This window comes from Chaetomium fimeti (genome assembly GCF_033439085.1).
Source record: "Chaetomium fimeti strain CBS 168.71 chromosome Unknown B0H64scaffold_4, whole genome shotgun sequence".
NCBI classification, from domain to species: Eukaryota; Fungi; Ascomycota; class Sordariomycetes; order Sordariales; family Chaetomiaceae; genus Chaetomium; species Chaetomium fimeti.
In genome coordinates this window covers 639,649-661,281 of record NW_026944332.1, presented here as the reverse complement: position 1 = coordinate 661,281, position 21,633 = coordinate 639,649, and the positions used below count along the sequence as shown (strand labels likewise).

At 54.6% G+C, this 21,633-nt stretch overlaps 8 protein-coding genes across 8 annotated transcripts; 3 read left to right on the top strand and 5 right to left on the bottom strand.

Annotated features, from left to right (window-relative positions):
• Positions 1 to 113: 113 nt before the first annotated feature.
• Positions 114 to 1,649, bottom strand: B0H64DRAFT_322350 (uncharacterized protein; the record flags this gene model as incomplete). The annotated part of the gene is made up of 2 exons (XM_062800556.1): positions 114 to 618; positions 700 to 1,649. 2 exons carry the CDS (start codon positions 1,647 to 1,649, stop codon positions 114 to 116), a joined length of 1,455 nt encoding a protein of 484 aa, XP_062658808.1.
• A 1,326-nt stretch (positions 1,650 to 2,975) lies between these two features.
• B0H64DRAFT_394785 (SGNH hydrolase-type esterase domain-containing protein) lies at positions 2,976 to 4,408 on the bottom strand. Its single transcript, XM_062803715.1, has one exon. It carries the CDS (start codon positions 4,362 to 4,364, stop codon positions 3,159 to 3,161), a length of 1,206 nt encoding a protein of 401 aa, XP_062658807.1. The 5' UTR covers positions 4,365 to 4,408; the 3' UTR covers positions 2,976 to 3,158.
• Positions 4,409 to 4,708: 300 nt separating this feature from the next.
• Positions 4,709 to 6,721, top strand: B0H64DRAFT_474286 (uncharacterized protein; the record flags this gene model as incomplete). Its single annotated transcript, XM_062808043.1, has 2 exons — positions 4,709 to 5,041; positions 5,104 to 6,721. The coding sequence occupies 2 exons, from the start codon at positions 4,709 to 4,711 to the stop codon at positions 6,571 to 6,573; spliced, it is 1,803 nt and encodes a 600-aa protein (XP_062658806.1). The 3' UTR covers positions 6,574 to 6,721.
• Positions 6,722 to 8,973: 2,252 nt separating this feature from the next.
• Positions 8,974 to 10,263, bottom strand: B0H64DRAFT_394782 (nucleotide-diphospho-sugar transferase). The gene has a single exon (XM_062803714.1). The coding sequence runs from the start codon at positions 10,186 to 10,188 to the stop codon at positions 9,199 to 9,201; it is 990 nt and encodes a 329-aa protein (XP_062658805.1). The 5' UTR covers positions 10,189 to 10,263; the 3' UTR covers positions 8,974 to 9,198.
• A 1,339-nt stretch (positions 10,264 to 11,602) lies between these two features.
• B0H64DRAFT_424084 (multicopper oxidase-domain-containing protein) lies at positions 11,603 to 13,680 on the top strand. Its single transcript, XM_062805630.1, has 4 exons — positions 11,603 to 11,876; positions 11,934 to 12,009; positions 12,065 to 12,146; positions 12,199 to 13,680. The coding sequence occupies exons 1-4, from the start codon at positions 11,634 to 11,636 to the stop codon at positions 13,646 to 13,648; spliced, it is 1,851 nt and encodes a 616-aa protein (XP_062658804.1). The 5' UTR covers positions 11,603 to 11,633; the 3' UTR covers positions 13,649 to 13,680.
• Positions 13,681 to 14,283: 603 nt separating this feature from the next.
• Positions 14,284 to 15,739, bottom strand: B0H64DRAFT_459234 (uncharacterized protein; the record flags this gene model as incomplete). Its single annotated transcript, XM_062807438.1, has 3 exons — positions 14,284 to 15,079; positions 15,222 to 15,510; positions 15,685 to 15,739. 3 exons carry the CDS (start codon positions 15,737 to 15,739, stop codon positions 14,284 to 14,286), a joined length of 1,140 nt encoding a protein of 379 aa, XP_062658803.1.
• Positions 15,740 to 16,929: 1,190 nt separating this feature from the next.
• On the top strand, positions 16,930 to 17,787 carry B0H64DRAFT_441709 (uncharacterized protein; the record flags this gene model as incomplete). The annotated part of the gene is made up of 1 exon (XM_062806590.1): positions 16,930 to 17,787. One exon carries the CDS (start codon positions 16,930 to 16,932, stop codon positions 17,785 to 17,787), a length of 858 nt encoding a protein of 285 aa, XP_062658802.1.
• Positions 17,788 to 18,584: 797 nt separating this feature from the next.
• B0H64DRAFT_143798 (uncharacterized protein) lies at positions 18,585 to 21,312 on the bottom strand. The gene is made up of 7 exons (XM_062798313.1): positions 21,164 to 21,312; positions 20,613 to 21,107; positions 20,241 to 20,539; positions 19,912 to 20,158; positions 19,567 to 19,852; positions 18,892 to 19,501; positions 18,585 to 18,761 (listed from the first exon to the last, which is right to left on the bottom strand). The coding sequence occupies exons 2-7, from the start codon at positions 21,084 to 21,086 to the stop codon at positions 18,623 to 18,625; spliced, it is 2,055 nt and encodes a 684-aa protein (XP_062658801.1). The 5' UTR covers positions 21,087 to 21,107; positions 21,164 to 21,312; the 3' UTR covers positions 18,585 to 18,622.
• Positions 21,313 to 21,633: the final 321 nt, after the last annotated feature.

The following is a 21,633-nucleotide window of genomic DNA, read 5'->3' as shown; positions in this document are numbered from 1 at the left end:
AAATTAAAGTTTATCGAGTGACTGACTTGCACATTGCACATCGGCTACCTGCACCTCGGGTACCCTGCCAAGAACCCCCCGTGTGACCTTTCCATGTATTCCCTTGCATTTCGTCACATTCCGATCTGTGAGAGCTTGAAGCCTCCTGGGCACAGCTTCTGGAATACTTGCTCCGGATCATACTTCGCGGCAACCTCCTTCATCAACTTGATGTTGGCCTCACCATAACTTGCCATGGGATCCTGAGACTTGTCCGCATAGTTCAGGTACCGCCACTCCAACAAGCCACCCTCGATTCCGCGTGAAAACTCTGCCACGGCATCCGCCCACGCCTTCACCTTGGGGTACGCGAACGCCTCTTGCTCGGGGGTCTTGACCATGGCCGTGGCGAGGAACAGGACGCCGTTGTGCGGCTGCCGGTCCACGCCCATAACGTTACCTCCCGCCGCGACGCTGTTCTGTCCCATGATGGTGGGCAGGGGTTGGAAGAGGCACTGGGTAATGAAGTCCTGCTTGGGGATGAAGGCCGTGAGGTCGGCGACTAGCTGGTCGTGCAAGGCCGAGGCGTGGGTAAGAATGTGCGGGTCATTCTTCAAGGTAAGAGTGAACCAAACGTCGCTACGAGGCCGACGTTAGTGAGGACTTGTTCGTACTGCACGCGGGAGTGTTTGGTAAGGGGCAGAATGGGGTCTAACGTACTACATGTTCGGGGGGACGTTGTACTCAAACGCCATTTCGGAAACCGACGTCATCTTGACCGTGTTGTGAATCTCCGGTAGCGCTAGTAACTTCTCATACGCAGGCGGCTTCTCAATTCCGGCGACATTGGCGTACAGAGTTGCCACAACGACATCCTTAAAATCGGGCAAATGGGTGCACATGGCTACCAGGTTGCTATCAGGGTCGTTCGCAACGTTTTCGGTGAAGGATGTGACGGCTTCGATGGCCTTCGGGATCGCCTCCTTTGGCATGAACGTCATGCCACCCCACACCTTGTCGCATGGGATTGCCGTCATGGTGAACTCGGTCACGATACCAAAGTTGTTGGAACCCCCTTTGAGCGAGCGGAACAGGTCTGGATGGTTTTCCTTGTCGACATTGACGATGCGGCCGTCGGCGAGCACCACTTCATAAGCCACCACCCCATCGCACGCAAAGCCCCGACGGGCCGTGAAGAAAGTGTTACCGCCACCGAGCAGCAGGCCAGCGACACCGACATTGCCTTCGCGCGAACCGGCAACGGCACGGCCGTGCTTGTGTAGCTCCGCATAGACCTCTTTCCACCGGCAGGCAGGGCCAATGGCGACTGTATCGGAGGCTGCATTGTAGACGACACGGTTTAGTTGGCCCAAGTCAACGGTGGTGCCGCCTTCAATGTTGTTGGAACCGGCCCAGAGGAAGTGGCCGCCGGAGCGTACAGCAAAGGGTTGCTGGGCTCCCACCAGTGTCTTGACTACCGTAGAGACATCACTGGTGGACTTGGGGCAGACGATGGCGGCCGGCCGAACCTTCTTCGCAGTGTTGGACCAGAACGAATCCTGCCGAGCGTCGTATTCAGCGTCGCCCGGGACGAGGATCTGGGCCTGCAGATCTGCCGCCGCGAGGCGCTCGGCCTGGGAGGGGATAATCTGGGATGCAACAGCAGTCATGTTTCCGGGCTGGAGATGGATGTATATTAGAGCTTGAAAAGGGGATACAGGGCCTGGCCAACGGAAGGGAGAGGGCTCTGTCGCTAGACTGAGGAGAAAGTCTGGTAAGTCGCTCGCCAAACTACCTACGTAGGATGAAGGACTAATATTTAAGCACCACCACTCGCGGCCTCTGATCCTTGCACATCGATTCTGAGTGGCCAACAACACCAAAGGATCAGGATAGGGAGGTCGGGACTGAATGACGTGGGGCTTTCTTGGCGCTGCTGCCTCTCGCGGCTTTTTGAATTCCCGATATTTTGTTGTTGGTCTTACCTACCCAGATAGGTACTTTATGAGACGGAGATCTGTGGGCGCGAACGCGGCCGCGACATTCCTCTTACAAAGCTGGTAAAGTGGGCTGTTCATGTGTTACCGGCATTGGTGCCACGTTTGCTCAGGGGCGGCGCGGTTTGGTGCAGTCGTATGCTAACCGTGGTGTTTGGTTGAGGCCTCCATATCAAGTAAGGTACCTCTGCAGAAGTGGAGGATCTTACAGCTGAGTCATTCGGTCCATACTCCTTTCAGCGCGCTGCAGACAGATCACATGCACAATCGGATAACATTGCATCACTTCCAGATCTGAACCCCGCTTTCTAGCTTGATGCTTGAGTTTCTTCCATGGTGGCCTTTTCTTGAGAGATGGGTGGTCGTGCCCCCTCAACGGCGATGCTGGTTTTGGTTGGGCGTCAACCCGGATCAAACGGCACCCAAGCTGCGATTGCAGCTTGAGTTCCAGTGCCAGGCACGATCCGGGACTCGGCAAGATTCCCCGTACGGACATTGGGCTTGTAGCAGAAGTGGAGCCTCTAAGTTCGGGGCTTCGATAGTGCTCCTTGCCAATGCCACATCGGCATTGGCCTGGCACTCGGAGAAGTCTGAATCTCTGCCGACCAACAAATGTAAGCTTGTCACATTGAATGAGGTACCTGTAATATCCTCATAAACCACCCTCATGTTCTTGGGCACAGCGTTCTGCATCTGCTGGATCCAGCTCCAAGTCGAAGCACGCAACGACGTCTCGTTGAGCTCGAAATCGTTGCCCCTGGCACGTTGAGGGCAACAACGAGGCCCAGATTTGATGAAGGAACGCCATAAAGTGATCATGTAGGTAATTGAGTGGTTCAGTTTCATGTGGGATTTCGCATGGTTATTAGCTGGCTACCTAGGTAGGTAAGGTAGGTACCTACTGTATCTCTAACATACACCGAGGTTGAGTCAAAGTCTTGATGCAATGAGACAATGACGTTTCTTAATCTAAACAATGCGATTGTATAGATGAGGTTGGTCCAGCCATTTTTGCCTCAGAGAAAGGCGTAGCTAGTCGTTTTTTATAATGTCAATTATAACACAATATCACCCATTTTGCTTTCGGAAGTGATTGCTTCGGCATGTGGTTTCTACGCCCAGTCTGCTCAAGCTTTCCGAACCTCGTCGGTCTTATGTTCGAACCAGCTCAGCTCAGCCCCCTCAGTTCATCGTCGAGTCCAAAATGGCCTTAACCGCAGGAAATAGCTCCGCGGCCCACAGCTGATAGCCCTCCAAGTTCAAATGGACATGATCCACCAAATGCTCCTCCGTCTTGACCCCCGCAGTAGGCGCCAGAAACACCACCCTCCCCACCCCACACCTCTCCTGCAACCTCTTAACCACCTCCCTAATCTTCCCATTCGCCTGATCCACCAACTCCACCGACACATCCTTCCTGTAGAACAACCCCGTCACCAGCACTTTACACTCCCCACCCCTCGGATTCACCCCCAGCAGCGTACCCAGCAACACCTCCAACGCCTCACAATCCCGCTCCACCAGCCCCTTCTTCGGCGACAGGTTATTCGTGCCCGCCTGCACCACCCACACCCGCACCGTCCCGCACGCCGCCAACATGGGCAGCAGGCCCGGCAAACCGCCGCCCTCCCCGCCTTCGGGTTCGGCGCCAACGAGGCGGTAGGCCACGTTCTGGATCTTGTCGCCGCCGACGCCGGCGTTGAAGACGCGGTCGAGCCGCCGCGGGCTTGGGATGTCGGTGTCAGCTGCAGGGTGCAGGGCGGCGAGGGCGGCGTCACTGAGCATGGCGGGCGAGGGCCAGGGCGCGGTGAAGTTGGGGGTCGAGCCGGTCGTGGTCATGCGCTCGAGCATCGAGTCTCCGACTAACACGACAGTGGGGCCGCATTGAACTGCCGCGTTGTGGGTGTGGGATTGGAGCAGGGGGATGTGCACCTCCTTGGAGGTGTCGTGGGAGCGGGCTTTGAATTTGGCGATGGATTGGAGGGGGGCGATTATTATGGGATTGTTTTTGCTATCAGTTGGGTCGGCAGTGGATGTGGCTTGGGGGCTGGTAGCAGTTGTCTCTGGTGTGTCGGCCATGGTGGAGGTTGTTGTGGTGTTTTGTGTGAATGTGGAAATGGAGGAGGAAGAGATGTGACGAGACAAAAGGCTTCGGGGTATTTTAAAGCTTTCTGATGTTGGCGGTTGAAAGTTGCGGCGCAGTGCGGCATGTTGTGTTGGGCCAGTTGGCCGGGTTTGTTGCAGCCATTTTTGGTGTTGCGCGGCCCGGGCTGAGTCACCCCGCCGATGATGACTTGAACTAAGGGGTTTGGGAGGATTAATTGGGATGATTGTATTTCGGTGTCGGGAAATAAGAGCCGTCACGTTTTGACGGTGCTGCGCAGCCATATCACGACCGTTGAAGGTCCGCAAATGCGAGAGACCGGCTTCCAATGCAAGGAACGACGGGACTTGGTACGGAGGACGTCACGGGACTTGCACAAAGGAAGGGAAGAACCCCGTCCGGTCGGTGTGGCCACGTGGGGATACAGGGGTCCGGGAAATGAGCATGGAAAGACCCTGAAGGCGAGAGCCAATCATCTTGCCAGAATACGGAGTTCGTTTCCCATTTGAGCGTCGGTTTTGTCGCCGGGTTCCCCTCAAATTGAGACGAGGAAGTCTTCGAAAAAAAATAAAAGAAAATTTGTAAAACCGAAAACAAAACTCCTTGACAGCGGGCATTAGTTAGCACGATGCCTCCACGACCATCCAGGCGGTGGGCGTATGGCTACAGCCCCATGGTTCCTGAACTAGCTAGCTGCCCTCCGTTCAGCTACGGGTATAATCCAGACTCAGACCCCTTCGATGACTTCCACGGAGAAGGCGGAAATGTTTTTGGCATGCATGGCATTCCTCAGGCAAAGGCAAGCGAACTGCGTCGTATCCTCTTCGACCCCTCTACGGGAATGGACCCTACCGTGAAGTGGTTTACCACGCAGCTGCATCTTTACGGTGTGTCGTTCAAGAAGTCGTGGAGGAAAGCCGATCTTGAAGCGGCATTGATGGCAGCTGTTAGCGCTGGTGAGGTACGCCGAATCGCAACATTCCAGGATGCAGTTCTGAAACGGCCGTGACTGACAAGACATAGTGCGAAGTATTGGCCCCGACAGTTGCTGCTGTGTGTGATCGTCTTCGTGGAGAATACGACGCCGCCGTGGAACGCCTCGAGGATGAGATGTTCGCAAAGATTGAGGGCGGCCATGCGGAGGAGGGCAACGTTGACCCGCCCCGCTTCGTCGCGAAATATTTCCTCGATGCTCAAGGCCATCCGGACAGAGAGAAGACCAAAATACCGCTTTCCTTCAGATCGTGGAACAATAAAGAAGAGCTCGACAAAGTGGTCAAATCAGTTCCGGGACTCGCAATTCTCAAGACCTGGAGTACCGTGCTCGTTGGCTGGGCTACAGCCATGGAGAAAGGCATCGAGGCCGAGTTCTCCAGGCTGGAAACCTTCTTCAGCCATAAATACGACATCCACAGCGCCCAGGCCAATGTCGACTTAAAGCTCTTCTTGCGAAAGTACCTTTCTCTCAATCCCGACGGTAGTGTCATCGATACAGGCGTTAGGCCATCCGATCCAGTGGTGCTTGCCCCCTTTCGCCTTCAAAACCAGGAACTCGCTCAAGACATTGTTGCCAAGTCCCCGGGTCTGCACATAAAAAAGCACAATGGGACTGCCGTCATCGGGTGGGACAAGGATAAAGTTGACGCTGAGATAGCCCACATGATCGAGGTCGAGAAACAAGACAAGGAAAAACAAGAAGCCGACAAAAAAGCGAAATTCGAAAAGGAGGAAGCTGAGAGAAAGGCGAGATGGGACCGGCGATGCAAGGGGTATTATGAGCTCCTCGCTAAACAACAAGGGCGACCCGGTCTCGTTGACCTCCAGCAGCTGCCTGGATCATACGTTGTGCGATGGCATGGGGAAACTGGGGAGGATTACAACGACCCCCATTACGACGGACACGTCATGAAGATCAACATATTGCATCCCAAGAGCCCCCATGGCGTTAAGGCTTCGTTCTATTTTGGACAGTTCGAAGGAGTCATGCTTCTCGCTATGTCCAAGGAGGCCATCGCCCAGCTCAGGGCTGCGCAACCCAAAGATTATTACGACGAGGACGAAGAGGATCAGAATGATGGCCCATCCTCCATTATTGGCCACAACACCAAGCTTATTCGTGTGGAAAGGAGCTCAACTGGGGAGAAGCGTTCACTGGGAGACATCTCCGATCCATACGGAGTTCAGGCTGCCAGGGCTAAGCGGCAGAGGATCGACCCTCCAAGCCAGGAAGCACTGCACCCCAGTCGCGTGTATTTCCAGTTTGCTTGCAGTGAGGTCGAAGGATACCCCATAGTTGATAACCGCAACAAGCACGTTGGCCATCTCGATTTCGATTCGACAGGCTTGGCTGCAAAGGGCGTCTTTTATCTCCCGGACTTGTTTCGTTCCGAAGGTCAGCATATCGAGATCTTCAAGATCGCCGAGCAACCAGATCGCAATGCGTCACCTGAACCGTGGTACAGGTATGATGGGAGACAATGGGGTGGGTGGTGATTTTAAGGGGTCTGCTCCTGTTCGTCGTCGACTCGGGAGCTAGCCCCGTTGAGATTCTTCAGGTCCGGTTCTGGGCTCTCACTGCACTTTCCGCCTCGTCCAGGTCCTATGTGCAAAGAGAAGAAGTGCTGGCGGAGGCTATGGCATGCACGTGGCGGCGATGCCGGAGGTTGAGAACATCGGCACCTTACCACGGTTCTCTATCGCCAGGTCGTTTCGATGTGGTTGTTAATATCGCGCAAATTACCTTGATTGCCGGCAGCCCCCCTTAACCCGGTTCCCGGGTCTTATTGCTATTAACTCGAGCATCCACTGGATTCGAACCCCAGAGAAAACCCTTCCCTACGCCATTGTTGCTTGGTATTGACGGATGCCATGTTTTGGGCGCTTCCACGGGGTAAGCACGGTGTTTCCTCGCCCGACGGACCAGCAGCCAGTCCCAATCTCTCACGTCGTCGATCGAACAAGCCCTTTACATTTGGCCCCCGAGGCTTTTACTGAAAGCCGTTCGCTCCAATTCCCTTCCCATCCCGGTTAAATCGTGCCGCCCACGCCCGCAGGCGGGTAAATCCCAACCCTCCTATCACAGCCCTTTGTTCTGGATTTCTCCCCATTTCTGCATTGTTCGCGCATCAACTAGTTAACAATAGCTTTGTGATAAGCAAATGTTAGACCCGGTGTTTCGGTGCCGAGTGTGTCAAATCCTCCTAGCTTCGGCACTTCTCAAGGCAGACGAGTTGGGCAAGCGAGGGCCTCGACAGCATACACGGTATGTGCAAGGCCCACACCTTCCCAATTCCGGACGCAGGGCTGCCACTCGGGGTTGCAGTAGGCGTGTCGATTAATATCTCTCTGTCACGGATATGGTCGCATGCAGACGGCCCGGCGGGGCACGCTGGCAGTGCCCCGAGCCAATCAGCAAGGAATGGCCTTCTCCAATGAGAGCTGGATCGTGAGCTCTGGCCGCGATCCAGGAGTGACCAATCAGGAGTGGATCATTGGATCGAGAAGCGATCTAATGATCCAGGACGGATCGCAGGATCATGAGAATATTCTTCGATCCAGGTACAGAGGTACCTGAGGATGTAGATAGTATATAGTCACTCGTTCTGGAGAGCTCTGGGAGTTCTCCAGTTAGCAATCACAACTACAGTTCGCTACAAGCTCGAGAGCCTACTGTTGAGACAAGTCTTTGTTGTGCACCCTTTGGCTGCACCGAACCTAAGCACCCTTGAGAGAATACCTTCGACCGATACTGAACCCTAACAGGACGGGTCCAGAGACAGGTTCGTCACACTCTCCCGTGTCTGCCCGCGCTGGACAGTCGTAAGCGACTCGGCTTGAAACACGACTGGCTGCCGTGACACCCAGCTGGGAGTGCAACCATCCTGACTCGGGTCCCGAGACGGGATGGGAATGTAGAACACGGAAGGACCGGGAGGGCCGTTCGCGATTGAACATCGGTCGGAGCTCGGGACTGGACCCGGTGGGAGTTATGGGCCAAAAATAGACTGTGTGATTCATCCCCTCAACTTCGTTCTCCGTAATGCTAAATCTAGGCGCTGGTCAGTCCCCTAGTCAGTCGTTAAAATAGTACGCTTATGAACTTCTATTACTAGCTTTCTACTTTTTTATATTTTATATCACTGTCTAATTATACTTAGAGTCTGATATTCTCCATCTTACTAGTGTTACTCTCATATCTCTATATAGGTCATTTTACTTATCTTCTAATATATAGAGCAATGGGTACCATAGACTATCTACTAGTTAAGAGAGTATCTTTATAATCTAATTAACGTTTTTATTAATATATTGGTAGAGCTAACTATTGGGATTTGGGTGGGTGAAGCCTATAGGGCATAGACTAATAGGGCTTACAATATACTTTCAGAAGCTATATAAAGTACTATTACAGCTACTAGCAGTAATTACAGGACCTAAGCCTTATAATAGTAGATATTATAGTACTAAAGCTCCTATTATTCTGACAATACCTTTATATGAAAGTAGCGATATACCCCAAAACTACACACACCGCCTAACACTGAGTATATGACACGTACGTTGTGATGTCAATGTCGTATATAGTAAGGGAGGAAATGGCTCAGACAACAATCTTCAACACCACTGATCCTATGATCGTAGTATCAATGCACCTTCGTGCATGGCCTTCTGGTCAGAAGACCGCGGTTACAGCTACCGCAAAAAGGAGTCACTTCTGCAAGTGTGGAAAAAGGAAGAGAATTGCCTGCCCCGTAACCCCTGAAAGGTCCCGACCCTCTGACTAAATACAAGGACACGCCCGGCAGACGAACGTAACGAAGAAACGGAAAAACGAAATTCCAGACCCCATGGCCCTCTGGTCACAGAGAGGCTGACACCCCAGTTCAATAGCTGTGTAAATAGCTCGTCTTTTGTTCGGAGTATGTCTTTTCTGCCACTCACTAATTACATCTACTCGCCCGTGCCTTGAAGACTTTATGTCTTCGAAGTTATTATACCCGAACTCCCTAACCCCGCTACTGTGCTCTACTCAAACTAATACTAATAGGCTAACGTAAATACAAGTCTTGGATCATAATCTATCGATAAATGTCGTGGCGGCGCCTTCGACGACCCCCTCTAACCCTGCGCCTTCCACGCACCCTTGTAATAATGTCGCACAAGCGCCCTGCGATTCTTGCGCCAGCCATTAAGGCCCCATTCATCCGAGGATTCGGCCCGGAAGCTCTCCACCGGCAGCACAACAAGATCCCCGGCATATTTCGGCGACCGGAGGTCCATCAAATCATTCAACTCCTCCACTAGCGGATCCCGCCGCCTGATCTCGTCGAACACGACATCCGACCACGCCATAGGACCCGTCGAGTTCAAGACCTGCAGATCCGAGAAGTCGGCCTCGTCCAGCGCCTTGCCCTGCTGCCGCGCGACGTCGTGCAGCGCCGCGATCGTGTGGTTGACCATCCCCCCCAGCACGGGATGCCCCGGCGCGGCCGCGATGGTCCACTGGCAGAACTGCACGTCGCGCGTGTTCTCGTCCCAGTACCCGTCCCGCGCCACGTCCCACTCCAGCGCGACCACCAAGCCGACCTCGCGCCGTTTGGCGGGCGGCAGCCACTCCTCCACCGGAACGAGCGGCCGCGTGTCCATGTCGCTGTAGATGCCGCCGCGGTGCCATAGTAGGAGGTAGCGCAAGAGGTCAGATTTTTGGGCCGGGTTTCTGAGGGAGTGGAACGTGGCGGTGATGTCCGGGCGGGAGGATGCGAAGCTGCTGTCGACGAACGCGGTGGCGTCCTCGTCGCCCATCAGAGTGTATCCGTAGCCCGGGGCCATCGATATCCAGTCAGAGGCGTAGGTGCCGCCTTTGTCAAGCGTCTTGATGCCTGGCGGGGCGAAGAAGATCTGCCATATTTGGCGCGGGATGGGGATTTCGGAGGCTGGTGGTGGGCGGAGGGCGGTTGTTTCGACAAGGCTTTCCGCTGTTTCTGCTGCTGATGCTGGGTTTTGCTTTGGCTGTCGGCGGTGCACCGAAGTCAACTGGGAGGCGAGGAGACAGAAGGTGGCGGCGATGGCTATCCACAGAAAGTATCGGTGATAGGCGTGCGGCAGCATTATGGGAGAGGAATTCTGATGGGGGATTTAGAAAAGGGGTAACGTATGAAAGTAGAGATAAAAAGTAAAAAACGTAAAATCTGGTTGCGTGAGTGAGATTGGCAGCGTCGCACATATTACGTACGTATGTGCCGGGGTTGCCGACCAATCCCGTTGGTGACCATTGAAGGCAACCGCAGTTACACCTTGCCAGTTACGGACCTTCGTGTCTCAGCGCCGTTTGGCCCCCAACTACGAAGGCTGAGTTCAAAAGTGAATCCTCTGTTGTGCTCAGCCCACACTTGGCAAACAGGATGCCAAGCCCACCGACCACCACAACACAATGCGAGCCTTCCGGCCGCTAGGAGCTCTCAGCACTGCAAAATTAGGTCCTAGGTAGTATTTGAATCCCTTAGTAGGCTCCTAGAACCATTGTAATCAACCTTCCGACTATTAGAGTCTCTCGATAGTATAATATTATATTGATTCTAATTAAGATAACTTAACTATATTGGAATTACTAGATTTAAAAGTTTAAACAGCGCTTTTTTAGTATATTTAAAATTATTATTAGTAACTAGATTAAATATAATTAGTATAATATAGTTAATCATTTTTATAGTTACTTTTATATAGCTAATAACTAACTATAAAACTTTTTACAGTATTTAACTAATTATAAATTGATTATATTGACCTTGGTGTAATTAACTAGATGAAGACAGTTATTACGGTTTAAAGAATATCGTAATTGAGCGTCACAAGCTCGGGGAGTTCCAATGAATCTTGTTAGATAAATTTTGCATTGCGGTCCGTGCGGTTGCTTCGTGGCTTTTCTTTTTCCAGTTTGCGCCTCAAGCCTCCGTAGTGCAGGGGACGGTTCGTGGTGCCAAACTTGACAGGTTGGGCTTTTACCTGGTTCAGCTTGCATGCTGGCTTGGGACACCTCGCCTTCTCTTGGCGACCACGTTCATAGGTCGATCCGTGCAGAGAACTTTCGAGACCAGGGCTTCAGACAACGAGTCTCTCGCCCCTCGGCCCGAACACCCACCAGCTATGATGGGCTGCGGCATGGATTTGGCAGTGATAACACCACGGAAATGCCTGATTCTCGCTGAGAAGCACCAGGGGGAGGACAGGCAGGGCCACATGCACCCACCCTTGCACGCATCCCGCCCTGCACCCCGGCCGGGTCCTGCTCGCGGGAATCGTTCTGGATCTCGAGGGAGGCCTGACGATGCGGAATGAGGCGGGCACCCAACCCGTGCCGTACTAGCATCGTAGGAAGACGCAGTCTATCGATAGTTCGAACTTGTGGAGGGGATGCCGATGAGTCGAGCTGGTACCGCGGCTGGTCCCCAGGGCGTCGATATAAACCACAATGATCACCCCCCGTAGCCGTTGATTTTGGATTATCATTCCCACTTCGTACTCTATTTTGGCATCTTGACCTTTCGTCTCCCACCATGAGCGGGCTTGTACGTAATCTTATCGCAGCCCGCTGCGCTGTGTTGGTGTTACTCCAAACCGTGCTATGCTCTCCGGTTCCGCCGAACTCGGTCATCGACCTCCAGCCAAGGCAAACCATCATCCCTGGCGGCAAGCCGTGCGGGCAGAACAACGCCACGAACCGAGGGTGCTGGAAGAACAACTGGAACATCAACACCGACTATGAGATCACCACGCCCCCCGCTTTCAACACTCGGGTGGTACGTCCCCATATATTTCTTCACAACTGTGATACGTCTGACCAATACTTTGCTTAGGTTGACTTACATATTACCAATGTGACAAACTGGCTTGGCCCTGACGGCGTTCGGAAACCGGCAATGCTCGTCAATGGTCAGTCATTCTATCCACCCACCTCCACTCCCATAACATTACTAACGGGGTGCAGACCAATATCCCGGCCCGACTATCGAGGCTGATTGGGGTGACTACATCGTGGTCAATGTCTACAATGATATGCAGGACAATGGGTTGGTCACTCCCGTACCACGTCAACGATGTTTAGAGGCTAACAGATTCTAGAACCTCAATCCACTGGCACGGTATTCGTCAATTTGGTGAGAGCAACCAAGACGGAGCCAACGGCGTCACAGAATGCCCCATCCCTCCTGGACACATGAAGACCTACGACTTCCACGTCACCCAGTATGGGACCTCGTGGTACCACAGCCACTACTCCAACCAGTATGGCAACGGTGTCGTCGGCTCGCTCATCGTGCGGGGCCCGGCATCGGCCGACTACGATATCGACCTCGGCCCTTACACCATCAGCGACTACTACCACGAGACGGCCGACCGGCTCCACCTCAAGGCCGAGCTGGTCAGCAACGGCCCACCCCCCGACAGCGACAACGTGCTGTTCCGCGGCAAGAACATCAACCCCAACGGGCCCGGCGGCGCGTACGACCGCATCACCTTCACGCCGGGCAAGAAGCACCTCCTCCGGCTGACCAACCCCAGCGTGGACAACTCCTTCACCGTCTCGCTGGTGGGGCACACCTTCAAGGTGATCACGACGGACCTCGTCCCCATCACGCCCGTGGTGCGCAGCTCGCTCTTCATCGGGGTCGGGCAGCGGTACGACGTCATCGTCGAGGCCGACCAGGCCGTGGGCAACTACTGGCTCAACGCGACGCTCGAGGCCAACAACAACTGCGGCCACTCGCGCAACCCCTTCCCCGCGGGCATCGTGCACTACAGCGGGGCCAGCACGACAGCACTACCGACCGACCGCGGCGCGCCCGTGACGGGCACCTGCGCGGGCGAGAAGGGGTTCGCGCCCGTCGTGTCGCGCAGCGTGGCCGCGTCGCAGTTCCAGCCCTCGACGCTGCCCGTGTCGCTGCAGTTCCCGACGCACGAGCGCGGGCAGGTGTTCGAGTGGCGGGTGCGCAACACGCCCATCTCGGTGGAGTGGGACCACCCGGTGCTGGAGTACGTGCTCGAGGGCAACGCGAGCTTCCCCGGCGCGGCCAACCTGGTCGAGGTGGCCGCGCCCGACGTGTGGACCTTCTGGGTCGTGCAGAACACCTTCGCCCTGCCGCACCCGATCCACCTGCACGGCCACGATTTCCTGGTGCTCGGCACGGGCGCCGGCACCTTCGACGCCCCCACCATGGTCGGCCAGCTCGACTTCGACAACCCCATCCGCCGCGATGTCGAGCAGATGCCCGGCGCCGGCTGGCTGGTCATGGCCTTCCGCACCGACAATCCCGGGTGCTGGCTGATGCACTGCCACATTGGCTGGCACGTGGCCATGGGGCTGGGTGTGCAGTTCCTGGAGAGGAAGGCCGATATCATGGATCTGATGCACCTGGACCAGATGCTGCCAAATTGTGAGGCGTGGCGCGCGTATGCGCCGACGAGTCCGTATCTGCCCAAGGTTGATTCGGGGCTGAAGAAGAGGATGGGAATGGGTGTCGGCATGGGACATATGGACTGGGACGGGGAGCCGGCTGTGAGGAGGATTGGTTGATTATTAGGGCTGTGGGGTGGATTTGAAGAAAGGGGATGGGAGGGAGGGGTTGGACATCTCATTTCGCTGGGGTGAATACATAGAGTACGTAATGGGGGGAGGGAGGTTCGGGGCGCTGGACATTCAATTCTGGGCATTCGATGCGAGAGCGTAGGTAACCGTGACCTCGTTACGGGTAGTCACCGCTAAGAACGGTCGGTTTCGCAATGTCGGTCATTGGATGGGCACTGTCGACCGGAGGGACAAGATCGAGTTTCATATGCAGCAGGACTCATCCACATGCCTGTCACCATTGGACATTAACAGTTAGTAGGAGAGTTGGAAGAGGATGGGTGAGGTATCACTGCCCTGTCGTTAGCTAGTCTGCCTATCAAATCCAACTGTCGACCCAAAAGCTCGTCTGCCCCTTGAGAACTCCACTGTGAAATGACAAACTAGACTCTAACAACAATGCAACCCAATACCCAGCAGTCGTGTGCCTAACGACGGCTCACCGCCCTCATCTGTTCCCCGTATTAGCCGCGGCTTCTCCAGCCACCTCGGACCCGCCACGATGGTGAGAGGTTGCCACGGCGCCGGCGGCGGGTGCCCGGTCGGATCTCTAGGGTGCCGCAGGCGGTTGGGATGATGGTTGTTCAGCTGGATTCTAATGGTGCCGCCTCGGACGTGACTTCAACAAAGATCTCCATGGGGTCCAGAACGCCCTCCCACTCGCCGCCAAGACGCATGAGGCCCGTTTTGATGAATTCCTGAAGCTCGCTGACCGTTGCATGGTCCTTTTTATGGCGCCATGTGTCCTTCCACTTGTCCTCAAAGGAGGCGCTGGCGAAAGCCACCGCGAAGATCACCCATTTCTGCGCACTCTCGGCGGTCATGGCACCAGGGGGGCGACGAAACTCGATGGTACCGCGGGGATCCATAAGCGGCATGAAGTTCCATGACAAAAACCTGTCTGAGCCCGTTCCAATACAGATGCTTTGCGTGAGCTTGAGGCCGTCGGACCAGTTGAACAGGTGATCCCATGACTTTGTTGTGACTTCGCCGAAGAGACGCACGAGGTTCCGGGCTTCCACGGGTAACGTGGATTGTGGGGTGGCGTGTGAGGCTAGCGCGCCAGGTTTGTTGGCCCTTGCCTTGTCGGCCCTGATCGCTTGCTCAAGCTTAATGTCGTGAAAGCTGGATCTAGCCCAGGTATTCTCTTTGCGGTCTTCCGGCATGATCTTTGTGATTGCGTCGTCAAACACGGCAATGGCCCGTAGCAGAGATCGAGCCTGGTAAACTGTCCACCCTCGGGAAGGCGCCTGTGGGAGACCTGGGTCCGGACCCGGTTGCGGGTGGACGTGCTGGGAGCAGCCGCTGGTCCACCACATCTCGAAGTAAAGGTTGAGGACGTCGTAGATTCTCTCGATGGTGTTGTGCCATTCCCAGTTGCTAGTGTGCATAATGGGAGAAACAATTTCCAAGGGAACTGCATAATGTTAGTGACCCAGCGCATTTTCTAGTCCGCGCCGGCCATAACACTTGAAGCCAGGCTCGACGGCAAGACAAGGATAGCTCTGGGATGAGCACTTACAATATCTGACACCTTCTGGGGTGATAAAGCCTGAGCACGGGCTCCAGCTTGATGTTCCAAGCCTCAAACGTGACATCATCCAAGCTTGTGCGTATCCCAGCCGCTAAAAGAAGAGCGGCCAAGGTCTTTATGAGGGCCTTCCCGTTAGCCTCGATCATTCTGTCGTACTCAACACCGCTACCGCCCGGCTGAAGACCATGGTTGAACCCATGTTTCTCTAATTCATCGTAGATGGCCTTCTTGGGCGTCACGAGAGACTCTAGTTCCGTCCCAAACCCAAACCCCAGGGCTGGGGCGGGGGGGGGCGGAGTTTGTGTTAGCCATGTCGGTGCTGGGCTGGAGTGATGTGCCAGGGGCGAAATGCAAGAGTGTTAATTAGTTCTCCACGATGAGTGATGTGTAGCTTCTCGTTCCGACGTCCATGGGGACGATGCAACTTTGACAGAAGACGGCTAGTCCTCACTGATAAAGGGTCTGAAGACAAGCCTGGGGAAGGGAAGGGAAAACCTTTCAGCCATGGGGAATATATGGAACGTTGACAGACACTGCGCTGGTGTCAGATAATGCAATGAACAGCGCCTTTGTTCTTCGTTTGCTGTGTCTGTTCTGTTCGCTCTTTGGTTAGATTGCACTGTGTCTCAACCCACCACACGCACCTACCCGGCCAGCTGTGGTTTGCTCAAGATGAGCGGACACCAGGTTCTTGCGGTGAACATCTTTTGGGAGCTTGTTTATGTGTCGTCTGTGATAATGTGGCCGTTGTTCAGGGCGCACAATGGGATATCTCTGCAAAAGTAGCCAACGGGCCCACCCATTTCACTTGCAGCAAAGACAATGTAATGAAAATGCTTTAGCGGCATCAAATGCTACTGGCTAGGCGACCCGATTAGCCGTGGGGGCTGGTAACGGCAAAAGCTACGACTTGTCGAGACTTAGCTGTTACAACCAACAATACACCGAGCCGCATCACCAACCCCTGACGAGAGATGTCAAATATTGAGTCCACCATGCGATTAAGCTCTGTCACCTCCACGAATGGCAGTATAATGATCCTGAATCCCCAAGAGAAGCGAGGGCGGCAAGGTACCTTCCTACTCAGGAGTGGTGCACCAACTCGCCAGCCGAAGGAAAGCAAATCGATTATTGTTGTGGTGATCATGACCGGAACCAAGAAGGTCATGTAGTCGCGACGAGATTTAAACGCACATCGGGTACCTTACCCATACCTTGAGTCAAGTGATTTATAGTGTCCTAGTGCTTTGATTTATATGATCCCGCGGAAGGCGCTACTTATAGCTCTATTTCTCTTGTCTTGCCAGACCCCCACAAGCGCTTTCACTTGGTACTTGGGGGCACGGTAGAGGTCTGTACTTAAACGAATGGAGGCCTCCAAGTGTGGTTCAGTGCCTACGAAGCACCTCCACCGCAGCTTCACCATTGGAAACAGAGCTGAACCCGAGGCTACCCGTTCGGCAGGGTCAAGACTCGAGAAATATTGCTTCTTGTCAACAGCTCGGCAACAACATCTGAACCGTCCCACCCCGCGCCAGTAGCGACAGGAGACCTGGCAGCACCACCAGTCTCTTCACCCCGTGCCCCTCTCGTTCTCGTTGGAGACCATACTTCCACAAGTCCATAACCAGACTTGATCATGACTGGTAGCGAGCCCCCCAAGCAGGAAGCTTCTTCAACCCCCCACACCGCCGAAATGGAGTCCATTCTTGCCACCCTCAAGCCATTTGCGGAATACAAACAGCGGTCCTACGAAATCTCCAAGAATGTACACATCCCGCTTCTAGAAGGGCTCAGCGACCCCTCCGACGGCCCCGTAGTCGTCTTCCTTGGCGACGGCATCTTCGAGAACATGATCACGACGGGCGAGAGCCCTAACTTCCCCGCCCCCTGGCCGTCGCCCGCGCTGCTTTCAGAGGCTACGCTAGCCACATGGGCTGAAAACCCAAACATGGCCATGTACCGCGCGAGCCGCCTGCTGAACGCCGGGGTCAGCGGCGACCGCATCCAGAACCTGGTGTACCGGCTGGTGGGAGACGAGGACGAAGGGGGGACGCTGCCGGGCCTCCTGCCGCTCCTGGCGCGGTGCGGGACGGTTCAGACGTGGGTCTTGCATATAGGGCGGGAGAATGTGTCTGCCGAGAACGATGGGCTTTCGGACGAGGATATTATGGCCCTGAAGCAGCTGGTTCTAGCTTTGTTCAGCATTAATCCTGCAGGGGGCGTGAAGACCAAGATAGTGCTGACGTATATGTTTGGGGAGAAGCTTGAGGTGTACCGTGGGAATGAAGCAATTAAAAACCTAGAGAAGAGGTTAAATAATCCGGACACTGGTATTCGGAATACCCTGTGCCTACGGACACCAGCTGGGTATATTCCCGACCAGCACTTGGTAGATGACGTCCATTTAAACTTGGACGGGTATAAGATATTCGCTGAGCTTTTGTGGTCCATGGCGCCGGCGGGGACCTATGTCTCGGGCGAACATGGGTATAATCTCGATCTCCGCAAAAGGATCAAGACTGAAACCGAGACCAAAGGGGGTGGCGAATAAGCAAACATAGCATTCGAGGATCGCAAGGTCTGGCATAAGAACCGCAAACCCCAGAGTGTGGATTCGCGAGACACCACATACCGAAGGTACCCAATCTCCCTCCCTAGGTACCTACCCTACCTTGGATACCTACCGATATATAAAGGGAAGCTGGCACAGGTAATTATTATCGGATAAGACAACAAAGAAGCCTTTACAATCACTAGAGAAGACCTACACGACAAGATACGCACCCTTCTCTTGTTTGCTCTAGGCAATAAAATTGTTTGATACGTCTTTAAATATCTTGTTGAAAACGTTGATGCCGTAGTCTAGGGACCAATTTAATATCTCCATGTCTATGTAACTGTAATTGTGAGTGGCAGAACTGTGGTAACAAACCGCTGCAGAACACGAAGCTGATCATTGTCATGAGATCAACATCGTCTACTGCGAGTTAGGGATTGCGCCTTTTCCTGCCAAAGATAGTGGCAATAGGGCACGATAATCCGTCTAAGTACCATAAGCCTTTAGAAATCTCTTGATGACGGCAATGAGTTGCTTATCGTAGGCACCACCTACCTCCCAGACCGTCGAGAGCGCCCGAGGTAGATACTGCCGCCTGCACTTCACTTGTAACCGGCATAGTTTCACAGGTAGTGCCGTCTGATTGTTGACTCAATAGACAGATCTGTATTCTTCAGAACGGATTTCATGGAATCATGGTTTTCACATGACAAAGCAGGTGCAAAAGGCTCTACGTGATTTAACGACCCAATAGGTACCTAGGTAGGGATGGAAAACTGGGTCAACATCGTCACCCGTCGAACCTAATATCGAAACAGACAGTTCTCCCTCACGGCGTAGCCGCAGGCGGTTTCGGCGTCCCACTCGAGATGGTGGTATGCGGCCCCGAAACCCCGATACAGTACCACGTATCCGCCCATAGACCCGCGCAGTCCGTCCCAACACCCGCATTCCACGCGTAGAAGTCACTATTAAGCCCACAGTTAGACACGATCCGATTCACGATCTGGCCGACACACCACCCAAAATAAAGGGGGGGGGGGGGGGGGGGTGAAAGCAATGAAAGGAAAAGAGTAGGTAAGGTAGGCAGGGACTTACTCAAGCGAGATACCTGCCGCGGCGGCAAGGTCATAGCAGTAGAGGCCCGCAGCATCAGGCCCGCGGAAGAAGAAGCGCACGCAGCCGTCCACCATGCCGGGGATGGCGGGGGAGGGCGTCGCGACGGGCTCGCCGGGGCCGGCGGTCGACGACAACGACGACGACGACGACGACGGCCCCGTGGAGGAGCTCGCGGGGGGCTTGGTCGTGACCCCGATCGTCGTGGTCGGGCCGCTGCTGCCGTCGCTGGGCAGAGTGACGGTCGAGGCCGGGTGGGTGGTGACTGGGGCCGTCGATACGCACACGTAGTAGTCGGGCGCCAGGCCCGCGCAGTCGCTGCCCACCGCCGGGTTCCACGCGTAAAAGGCCGACGCCGAGATGCGTGCCGCCGACGCGATGGACCCGCACGTGTCGTCCCGCGACACCAGCCAGTACCGCGTGCAGTCCGCCGCGATGCCGCTCTGTGTCGGCCGGGAGCTGCCGTCCCCGGGCGTCGTGGGTGCTGGTTCGGTGCGTGTCGTGGGGGTGCCGGGGATGGCGACGCAGTAGTAGGTTTCCTGTTTGAGGTTGCTGCAGTCGCTGCGGACGCTGGGGTTCCAAGATATGAAGTCTGGGGAGTTGCGGTTAGCTAAGTTTGTGTTGTGATTGGGGTGACGTTGGTGCTCGGATACTTACCAGACTCGGAAAAGGTCCCGAAGGAGAGGGAAATGGACGCGCAATCGTCATTTCCAACGGCAAGGTACCATGATTTGCAGTCCTGTGTTGTGCCGGTAGCTGTCGGCGATGCGCTTGCCGTCAAAGTGGGTGGCATCGGGAGGTCAGTCGACGCAAAGTTGGCAACGCAGTAGTAGACCCCGTAGAGGAGCCCATTGCAGTTCTCCGCGAGCGCAGGATTCCACGCGAAGAATTGGTCTTTGGTGATGTAGTTGTAAATCCCCAAGACGGTATTGCACGTGTCTCCCTATCATTTCTTGGGTCAACAATGACCAGGCAACTTGAGGGTGGTGGACAAAGACTTACACTCTCGGCTTGGTAGAAGTTCTGACAGCTCGCAGGAATACCCGACTGCTGGGGCTGAGCGGTAAAGTTCTGAACGTAGGTTGCAGGGGGCCGGACAAACTCAGTTGGCTCCGGGATGGACGCATTGCCGTCTTGACTCGTATACCAACCGATACTGGAAGAGCTCTGGGACTGCACGCCAATGCAGATATACCACCCAAAGTACAATCCACTACAGTCCTCACCAAGGGTGGGGTTGTACTCGTGACTGGGAGCCAGGACATCGCTTATTAGTGTCATGTCCTCGGCGGCATGGTGCTAAGGGGTACAGGAAACTGTCAGCTACTCACAGTTGCTCCTCTGTGAGCCTAGCTCCATAGAGATTCACAATTCCTTCACAGCTCTCTCCAGGTGCTGCCCAATGCCACCGGTTACAATTGCCTGGTTGCCCCGGTTGAGTGTGTTGTGGGGGGAATGCAGTCGCCGTGTACGGGGCACTTTCGTTGTACGAGGTAACAGGGTTGCGTGTCGAGTAAGGACTTGTGGTTGTCACCACGCTCCTAGTGCTACTGCTGGCACTGCTTGTCGTGGTCTTTGTCGATCCTTGCGTGCTAGAGCTGCTGGGTGAGACATCTTTGTTGATTCCGACCTGTTCGTAGTCAGTATAAGGAAACAACGTGGGAACACACCGCTATCCTCGATATGAAAACCGGTTAACCCACGCAGTACGAGCTCTCTAGCCAAAAGTTGGTGATGCAATCCTTTGACACCGCTGGGTTCCATTCGAAGAACTGATCCGCAGTAATGTCGTATTGCTTCTCAATGGTCGAGCAATCATCGCCCTCCACAACCGTGTGCCACTTATTACAGTTGGGTGCGATGCCATCCATGGTTGGCCCCGGCGCGCCGACCCTCACGCAGTAGGAACTCTCCAGCCAGAAGTTGGTGAGGCAGTCCTCCGACACTGAAGGGTTCCATTCGAAGAACTGGTCCGCTGTGATGTTGTATTGCTTTTCGATGGTTGAGCAATCGTCTCCCGACACCACAGTATGCCATCCACTGCAATCCCATGCGGTGTCCGGGAAGGTATCCCCTCCTGGCGAGTTTTCCTGGGCGGCGACGTGCCCCCGAAGCACGAGGAGTGATCCCAGGGCCGCCCAGATAATCACCATGTTCGACTGTGAACCGAGAGCCATTTTCAAGGCTGCATTTAAAGTCTCTGCGCTATGTCGGCTTTAGTTCACACAAAAGGCTACTTCATATGGGGACTCACCACAGTTCTCAAACGAAAGCGTGTTCCCCTTAGGATGTTGTTGGCCTTAGAGACTGGTGGTTCAGCATCGATGGCCAGTTAGAAAAAAAACACCTAAACACCGGCACTCCAAAGCTAGAATGAGACAACACACGAGGTACCAGGGTTTGGGGTGACTGGGGAATGCGCGAGAGGGGACCGGGTCGAACGCCACCGGACAGAGTGGTATGGAAAGGGGCACCGCAAGTACCGCTGACCGTCCAAAGCCGAATTCCCGGTCTTCCAGTGGGATTCATTTTCAATCACCCGTGAGACGACAATAAAACCCGTCAATAATGGGATGGTAGGACCGATACCAATGGATATGCAGCCGGTCATACTACCGTGTATGGTCAGCTTTCTGATGACCGACATCCGATTCCCGCGTGGGAGGTCCCAGGTTCTATGCGTGATAATGCAATTAGACGAACGGGAAGCAGAGCGGATCGACC